Source organism: Cryptococcus neoformans, chromosome 2, assembly GCF_000149245.1.
Source record: "Cryptococcus neoformans var. grubii H99 chromosome 2, complete sequence".
NCBI classification, from domain to species: Eukaryota; Fungi; Basidiomycota; class Tremellomycetes; order Tremellales; family Cryptococcaceae; genus Cryptococcus; species Cryptococcus neoformans.
This window is the reverse complement of record NC_026746.1, coordinates 1612492-1621675: the sequence shown is the minus strand read 5'-3', so window position 1 is coordinate 1621675 and position 9184 is coordinate 1612492. Positions and strand designations below refer to the sequence as shown.

At 48.4% G+C, this 9184-nt stretch overlaps 3 protein-coding genes; all 3 read right to left on the bottom strand.

Moving 5' to 3' along the window:
- Positions 1-260: 260 nt before the first annotated feature.
- Positions 261-1881, bottom strand: CNAG_04099 (6-phosphogluconate dehydrogenase, decarboxylating; the record flags this gene model as incomplete). Its single annotated transcript, XM_012192289.1, has 3 exons — positions 1211-1881; positions 601-735; positions 261-277 (listed from the first exon to the last, which is right to left on the bottom strand). The coding sequence occupies exons 1-3, from the start codon at positions 1836-1838 to the stop codon at positions 261-263; spliced, it is 780 nt and encodes a 259-aa protein (XP_012047679.1). The 5' UTR covers positions 1839-1881.
- A 146-nt stretch (positions 1882-2027) lies between these two features.
- Positions 2028-8388, bottom strand: CNAG_04098 (ATP-binding cassette, subfamily G (WHITE), member 2, PDR). XM_012191937.1 has 20 exons: positions 7562-8388; positions 7357-7510; positions 7224-7306; positions 7075-7177; positions 6873-7027; positions 6288-6825; positions 6074-6234; positions 5937-6019; positions 5711-5885; positions 5173-5655; positions 4803-5116; positions 4437-4749; positions 3726-4384; positions 3590-3670; positions 3486-3533; positions 3328-3430; positions 3030-3261; positions 2644-2949; positions 2480-2561; positions 2028-2403 (listed from the first exon to the last, which is right to left on the bottom strand). The coding sequence occupies exons 1-20, from the start codon at positions 7992-7994 to the stop codon at positions 2299-2301; spliced, it is 4611 nt and encodes a 1536-aa protein (XP_012047327.1). The 5' UTR covers positions 7995-8388; the 3' UTR covers positions 2028-2298.
- Positions 8389-9061: 673 nt separating this feature from the next.
- Positions 9062-9184, bottom strand: part of CNAG_04097 (glucose 1-dehydrogenase) — a 1504-nt gene continuing 1381 nt past the window's right edge. The window contains exon 4 of the mRNA XM_012192288.1: positions 9062-9184. This exon is cut by the window's right edge and continues 399 nt beyond it. The gene's annotated coding sequence lies outside the window, so the exon portion shown is untranslated.

Here is a 9184-nt window from a genome sequence, read left to right as displayed (position 1 = left end):
TAACCCCCTAACCCCCTAACCCCTAACCCCCTAACCCCCTAACCCCCTAACCCCCTAACCCCCTAACCCCCTAACCCCCTAACCCCCTAACCCCTAACCCCCTAACCCCCTAACCCCCTAACCCTCTCCTCCTTCGACATAAAACAGCCTTGCAAGCGGTAGAGAGCGTTCCCGCTAATCTGGCAAGTCCGATTCCCTCTCATTGTTCACGCTATTTGCTAATATACATTACAGCCGATGTCTTAAGAGCAGGCCTGCTGTTACTCGAATGCCGTCACTACAACCAGTTGGACAAAGTTAGTCTCTTCTCTCTCGCTGTATGTTATCGGCCTCTTCGTAAGTACGTTTTTATCCCCTCTTGCTCGACTATGACTGACCTGTTTCTCCCTCCCAATATTATCGATCATTCCCTGCCTTGTTAGTGCTCTCGCTTGTCTCTTGCGTGCACCACTTTATTCACCCTTCAGCCAATGTTCACCAGCTGCCAATGTTCAGACATAACACACTAACACACTTCACTCGCTCAATGGTGTGGGCCGACATGCAATGCATAGCTTGTACTATACAACGACCACCACCATGTGAAAGAAACAAACTCACCCATATCCCACCCTCTCCCGCCGTGTATTCTCCCACCGTGTATTCTCCCACCTGTCCCACCCTCTCCTGCTGCATATTCTCCCACCTGTCCCACCCTCCCACCGTGTACTCTGCCACCTGTCCTGCATATCCTCCCTTTCATCTGTCATGTAGTTGAGCCAGCGTGGAGGGGTAGCCGAGTGAGAGTGAACGATTTGGGTGTGATGAGTCGGATGTTGAGGAGTATCGATGCTGAGGAGTAGCCGAGCAAATGCGTCGGGCGTTGAGGGATAGCGAATTGCCAGTGAAAGTCGCTAGTGAGGAAAGCGAATTCCATGGGGCTGCCACGTGGGATCANTCAATTCGAATCACTCAGGTGAACATGNNNNGAGATGCGCCGAGTGGGTTGGCCAAGTTGAAACGCGTGAAAATAACCGTTCGTTTTCAAGGCGTTGCCCATCCACAGTTTACAATGTTTATCTGCCTATGCTTGGTACCGCTGTGTACAGGAGAACGCAAGCTAAAAATAGTTATATGCATCCGAAACTGTACAAGTGATATCGCACGAGATCAAGCCGCTTGCACGTTGAAAACAGGGCGGGAAACCGATTCCCCCATAGTCAACGCGCACTGGTCCACAGTGCGGGAGGTGGTTGCGAGCCGTTGGCTGAGGCGCGGAAGCGGGCCACGCCGCCTCCCCATACAAATCGGCCCGCACTGTGGATGAGTGCGGGCGGTCCAATCCTAAAGGGCTCACCCTGGGCCTGGGCAGCGGTCTTCTGGAAGATGTCCTTGATGTGGGGCCAAGCGTCATCAGAACCACCGGGCATGAGAGAAGGACCGTTTCGGGCACCCTCCTCACCACCGGAGACACCAGAGCCGACGAACAAGAGACCCTTGGCCTCGAGCTCGTGGGTTCGTCGGATAGAGTCGGAGTAGTGGGAGTTACCACCGTCAATGATGATGTCGCCCTTCTCGAGGTAAGGCTCGAGCTGAGCAATGAAGTCATCGACGGCCTTACCAGCCTTGACGAGAAGGATGATTCGCCTAGGCCTCTTGAGCTTAGAGCAGAGCTCCTGCACGGAGTGGGCGCCAATGACGTTGGTGCCCTTAGCCTCGTTCTCGAGGAAGTGGTCGACCTTGGCGACAGTTCGGTTGTAGGCGCAGACCTTGAAACCCTTGTCGTTCATGTTAAGGATCAAGTTCTGACCCATGACGGCCAAACCAATAAGACCAACGTCGGCAAGATCGGAAGACATTTTGATAGCGTTTTTTGTGGTTGTTAGAGGGAGTTGAATAACAAAAGCAAAAAGGGAATGCATATTTTGGTATCAGCATGATCTTGAGATTTCGCCCTATCGAATAATACCGGTACCCAAGCATAAATGTTGCATACATGCTTTGTGCACGCACAACGGTTGATTTTGTGCAATCCCTGCGCCATCCGTCCTTCCGCCGATATATGGGTATGATGGAAACGTCTATATCTCATTCCACAAGTCACGCCCAATGCATATTTTGGTATCAGGATGATCCTGAGATAGAGAGTTATCTAATGATACCGGTACCCAAGCATAAGTGAATAAAAAGACATTCAACCCATGTTCCTAGTAGGGGCAATGTAATGGGTTTCAAGAAGGTCGACTACATCGAAATTAACGTATTTCATGCAAAATTAGTTCTTTCCATCTTGTCTTCTACTTCCCAACGCCTCTTTCTTTATGACGACTCCGATCTCCTGCTCCGCTTCTCGGTGTTCCCAGGCGCTGCATTCTTCTCCGGTTCTTCAGGCTCGGACGCTTGCTCTTTTCCAGTGTTCTTAGGCTATGCGGTAGAAGATGACGACTGTTAGCCGCTAAACGTGAAGAGACAGGCACATGGAAGGGGCAAAGAGACGTACCACTCGAGCGACGTAATAGATAGCAACAGCCGCTGCCGCATTGAAAATTACAAAGATCCAAAGAAGACCGAAGTCTCTCCATCTGAAAATAGAAACGAATATCAACACCGCTCCTATCACTTGTCCGATACGCAGCAGAAGGTCAAAGGTGTAAAAGTACTCACTTATGGCTATAATAGATATCAAACTGAGCCAAGAAGACATTCGTCTTACTTACGGAGCAGAAGCTGCATCCAATCGTGGCATCCTCATTGATCAAATATCCTCCAGCAGCCGCGATGTAGTTTGACATGTACTGTCCGCAAGTCTGTCCGGAAGGCGGGTTAAACGATAACAACTCGTTGTCGGCACAAACGACATTGGTATTGGCGATGGCCACACCTAACATACCCTCAACCAGATATGTGAACGGCGAGACTCGGTACATGAAGATCCAGAAGTGGGGGAAAGAATCCTTGGTTGCCAGAACACTAGTCATTGAGAAGAGGTCAAATCAGCAAACGCTCTAGATGCAGAGGTGCAGAAAGGAGACCAGAAAAGGAACACCCACCCGCAGAAGATTAGACACATCAAGAAGAGAAGATTCGCAATGTTACCAGCTGTCTCCGCCGTGTCTATACCTGCCACAATCATAATCGCGAACGTCGATGTGAAGAGCATGAACATTTCAATGTAAAGGAACATGAGAGCACCACGGAGGTGGACAGAGTCGGTTGGAATAGCGTTCCGATAGTAGCCAATAGGGTAATACCAGGTGAAGTAAATGATAACACCCATTAAGACTGTAGGACAAAGAGGCGTCAGCATTATTCTCAGCAAAAGAAAGCATAGGGTTTGAGGGAACATACTGGACCAAGGGATTTCAGCGATGACATTACTCATGATGAAGACTTTCCAAGAATATGTCTTTGAGGGTCGCTCTCTGACTTCGTACAGGCTCCTTTGTGTCACCTGTCCGTGAATCGTCAGCGTTGCACTTGGTGGCATCCCACGATAAGAGACATACGAAGTTAGGTAATATCTGCTGGACAAGTTGACCGAAAATAGTAAAGAGCTAAAAATTTGGAGTTAACGCAAGCCTCCAACGCAACAGAGAATATGATAGTGCACCATGAAGACAGAGAAGAGCTGGTTCTGTAGGCCCTGTTGCGAGGTTCCACTCTTGAAGAAACTAAAGCCAATGAAAAGCCCCTATCATGACATATTAACGAGTTGCTTCCACTTCAAAGGTACGAAGAGAACGTACAGAACCGATACAGAGTGCAGCCTTAGCCCAGATATAGCTCGGCGTCCGCCAATGTTGTTGCCACACTCGCCAAACGACAATGATAAATTGCTTCCACAACGGTGCAGCAAACTCTGCGTACTCTGCTTTGATCTCAGCCTTACTCTTCTCTCGGCTCTTATCCTGCTCAGCAGCTTTGCCCTTCCCTCCGTTGGTCTCTTTAATACGAGCAATCTCACGTCGGACCTCTTCTCGGTCAGGACTGTTGAGCCACGTTTGGTGCCAGTCGACAGTAGAGTGAGAGCCGGGCGACGCACCGATGGCTGACAACATCCATTCTGCCGGGTTCTCTCCAGGAGGACACTTCTCAGCGCCATTCCTCTCAAAGTAATTAATCAACGTCCTTGACTCCTTGCCTACTTCGCCAAAGTAGACAGTTTTACCGCCCTTGGCGAGGAAAAGAAGACGGTCAAATTGTTCAAACAACATGGCAGAAGGCTGATGGATGGTACACAGGATGGCTTGACCGTGCTCAGTGAGTTTTCGGAGGAGGAGAAGAATATTCCAAGAGGTTTGGGAATCGAGACCCGAAGTAGGTTCGTCAAGGAAAAGAAGAAGGGCAGGCTTAGCGACAAGCTCGACACCGATGGTGAGACGTTTCCGTTGTTCGACATTAAGACCTGAAATTGAGTGAGGACATGCGAGGTGACAGAAATACAAAGAGCGACTCACCAGTACCAGGTACACCCACAACGGCATCAGCGTATGCATCCATCTCCAAAAGCTTCAAAACTTCTTCCACATACTCATACTTCTCCTTCTTGCTAACGTAGTTCGGCTGTCGAAGGAGAACACTGAAACGGAGGGCTTCTCGAACAGTGCTAGTCTCGAGATGAAGATCTTGCTGTTGGACATAACCAGTCTTCCGCTGGAAAGAGATGTCTCGTTGCTGACCATCAACGAGCATCTCACCAGTAACCACACCCATTGTAACACGAGTGGCCAAGACGTCAAGCAGCGTAGTTTTGCCAGCACCAGATACACCCTATATAGTCCTTAGCTATTACGAGGCATATGTCACGATTGAAAAGAGCATACCATAAGAGCTGTCAGAGTTCCAGGCTTTACCCATCCATCAACATGATCCAAAATCCTTCTCTGCTCCTTCTTGATTTTGATATCGTAGACGACATCCTTCCAAGAGAAGATAGCCGTTTGCCTCTGGATGATACCAGCATCTGCACGGTCTGCTCCTGTAACCTTCTTTTGTACATTGCCACCTCCAGCATACTTGCCAGCTTCAGGATCATCGGAGTTATGTGAGACAGTCGATTGGGCGAGAAGAGCGCGAGGGATTTTGCCACGCGGGAACACGAGGATTTCACCTTTTGATTTCTTGGCGGTAATCAGCTCTGTAATGGAAGTTAATACTAAGAACAAAGAGCGCATACGCGTGCGAAGAACTCACCCGTGGCAAGGAGGTAGACAGCGGTCAGAAAAATGAAGAAGCCTATAAGAATGCCGAAATTTCTCCATTTATGGGCGTGATAATACTCGTATGATCCATTGATATATGCGTCACCGTTCACCACGGGAGATCCGGCAACGGAGCCAACGGTAGAACAGACTCGCTCTTCACCTGTAGCTCCTTCATAGCCAGGGCCCGTAGGCACGAACGCGGAACAAGCATACTCTCGACCGTGGAACTCGTTAATCATCAAGCTTTCAAAACCATAGGCAATAGGGTCAAGATAGTTGATCCATCGAGCCCAGCCGCGCATGTTTTGAACATTGATCGCAAAACCAGTGTAGATGACGAGGGCAAGGATCATGATAGCCGCGGGCGCAAGAGCTTGAGTCAAGGATCGACTAAGGCTGGCGATAGATCGGAAGAACATGGACATGACCATAGTAAGGGTGAAACTGATGAGCATGAAGAAGAAAAATGGTCCTGCATAAACAGTTAGGCGTTGTCCCAACGCAGATGAAAATTAGAAATCATTTACCAGGCTCTCGCCGAAGGTTGGCCATGAAGTACAACGCCAAGTTGAAGCAGATACAGTTAAGAACTTTATAAGGTATATCGGTAAGGGCAGATGCGACAGCTTCGGCAGACGGGTGATAGAAGGCGTATCGTGAATGCTTCTCCACGATGCCTCGTTGAGCGTACAGAATGAGAATCTATGACGAAAGTCAGCCAAGAAAAATGATGTCTTGACATTTACGGCTCACTTCAAGTGCAGAACCGAAAGCACTCATCAAGATGGCAAAAAACAACAGAGCACCTCGAGAGTAGAAACTTGAGGTATTTTCCGCTGAATAGATTCATCAGTGTCGACACAAAGGATTTGTTCGGCGCATAAACTAACGCATGTTATAGAAAACTGAGCCGACGATCAGAGCCATGATGAAGTTACCGAACAACTGGGTAAGAGTCAAACTAGGATCCGCCTTGAGACGCTGAAAGCCTCTTCGAAGACAGAGCTTGATTTGGCCACCGTAAGAAAGGGTATAAGGAGACTTAGGTCGGCTATAAAGGGTCTCGGCGGCCGCGACTGCTAAGTCAAAAGTGTAACAACTTACAGATGTTTTGACTGTTGTGCCCTTCGAGATTCCAAGAACTTATTGTAGTTCTCGCCATTAACTGGATATTTTTGCTCAAACTGCGCAATCTGCTCCTGGAGCTCGGCATATTTGTCACTCTTCTTCCATGCAGCAGCAAATTCTTGAGGTGTAGTTGGTACCTTGCCTTCGAAACCTTCTCGGGGAGTTCGCTCGGAAGCACTGGTAAGGGAGGTTAGGAAGTCGGGGACAGTTTGTTGAGGAGGGCAATGGAATCCCATATCCATGAAGAACTGCTTCGCGTCATTACACTTGCCGAAGAAGATTTGCTCGCCTTCATAAAGAACGGAAACCTTATCAAAGAGGTCGTAAGCGCTTTGAGGCGCTTGGTAGATGGCGACAACGGAAGAAATGTCCATATAATCGGCGTTGATACGAAGATTCTTACAGAACTCGATGGCGTTGGCGGAGTCAAGACCTCTAGTGGAGTTGTCCCAACACTGAAGAGGAGCACCAGCAAGAGCAGCCTCAGCAATAGTCACTCGTTTTCGTTCACCACCTAATTGAAGTCAGCTCCTGCTTTGGCTCTTGTAGCGTGTTACTCACCACTAACACCTCGAACAAAGTCGTTACCGACGATCGTGTTGAGAGTGTGTGAGATACCAAAGATGGACATGACGACATCACGCAGATGATTAGCGTAGTCCTTCTTAGAGATGCCATTGGGTGTATGACGCGGAGCCCTAGCTTCGGCAGCGAAACTGTACAACGGTCAGGATACACTCCAATTAAGCCAAGAATTATGTACGATAAAGTCTGCCCTACTGTAAGGTTGGGGAAGTGCACATCTACTTCGGCGGTGTAGATAGCTTCGCCTCGGAATTGACCATACATCTGCTTGGGAGTGATACCTGTGACCGGTTGGCCTTTTGAATAAATCATAACCAGAAGACACACCTCGATAGTTAAGCTCCGAAGACTCATCAATGTAGATACCGTTCATTTCTCCAGCAATCGTTTTGAGCATAGTTGAACAACCGCTGGAAAATAGTCAGATCATAATTAGATTGAGATCGTATGTAGACAGTACCTTCCAGGAGGCCCCAACACCACTAGCATTTCACCCGCCTCGAGCACACCATCAATCCCATTCAAAATCTGTACTTTGCGCTTGCGGTTGCCAATCAAGTCTCGAAGAGCTCCCAGTCCCGCAAGGAATAAATTGCCGACAGTCTTTTGATAGTCTGTATAGCCCATCAGTGAAATTCCAGGAGCCATGTGAAGCAATTACATACCGGCATCAGACCCATATCCAAAGACACCCAGATTCTTGAAAGACAATCCCGCCTTCCTCGAGGGAGTCGTTGCCTCATGAGCATGGAACATCAACTTCGTCCACTTCTTCGCATCGAAGTTGTTGGAAAACGGATCGAGATCAGAGCCTTGCTCGTAAGCGAAAACATCGCCAGAAAGTTCTTCGGAAATAGACTCGTCTTGAGGGGCTTGTGAAAGCCCACGACCTACAGCGCCCGTTTGTGACCGGCGGGACCATGATCGAGCAAGCTGACCGAGTTCACGATTACGATATTCGTCGGTAGGAGAGGGAAGATTGTCGTTGGGGTGACTGTCGTAGTAGTGACTGCGAGAGGTCGTGCGATTAAGAGCAGCGCCAGCCGAGTGCTCAGTGCGGTCATACGGCCCCATTGGGCCGACACCTGCGAAAGCCATAATGAAGGACGGATTTGTCGCTGGTTATCGATTGATTTAGAGAGTGAAAAGGATTGAGGGCGTGGAAAACAGTCATCGATCGTATATATAAGAGCCTGAGATTTTGTGGGGGCCGGCCATAAGTAACAAAATGATGTGCGCCTTCCATATTCTCCAACGGGTTCCAACGGGTAACTTGGTCCAAAAAATCCAATCGGGGCCCGCCAAGATGAAGACAAGTATCTGTTTTCTACTTATGACGAGAGGTGGACCTAAAGAGTCCGGCCTTGACTAAGAGGTCCGCGGGCAGGAAGGCTTCGGTCGCCGCCGCATGACTCCACTCGCCGGCGGAATACAGAGCTGCTTACGTGACCCAAGCCAAGGCACGGCGGCCTAGTAGCATTGGGCGAGGGTGCTGTGGTGACATAAAGTACGTCCATCCATAGAATGCGGAGATAAAATTCTTTTTAGAGCTCTTCTAGGCCGATGACCGATGAGAGAGATGCAGAAACATGCCACGCATGATGTATAACAGCGACCATCGGCTGCGATGATGGAATAATCAGCTCTATTTCATTCCCTTCTTCCTGCTTCTACATCTCGCATCCGTATTTCTTGATTTAAAAAAAAAAGAAAACAGAAATAAAAATAAAAATAAACACACACACATGTTCGCTCTTTCCGTTCTTCAACGAAGTGATCAGTGCTCCCATCTTATTCTTTTCGATAAGCTTTGTGTGTAATCAATGACCGATAAGACTACCAAAAGTAAAGATGAGGCGAAGATAAAGAGGGGGGGGGGGGGGGGCCTACAACGTATCCGGCGGAAACCTGTACATTGTGTGTACCTCCCAGGTCGCAGTAATGAAACAAGGAACTGCCTCCTTGTAGTGATTATATGAACCTACGTTACTTTATTACAAAACAAGGGCATTTGTTTAACCTTCATTAAAATGTGTAGTCACCAAATCCAGACCTGCCAAACCACGTGAATTCCTCTGCCATCTTGTGTGTCGCTTAAGCGCAAACTGATGTCATGGACAAACCGTCATAAACATGGAAAGTGACAAATGTAAATAATATGTGTATGGTGATATCATCATATACAACTATGTGCATTAACGAATGCTGAATCAACCTTGACCGCTCCTTTTTTCCTCTTCTACCATAGAAGATTCCAGAAGTTGGACCAAGCGATGGAATTGTGCCGG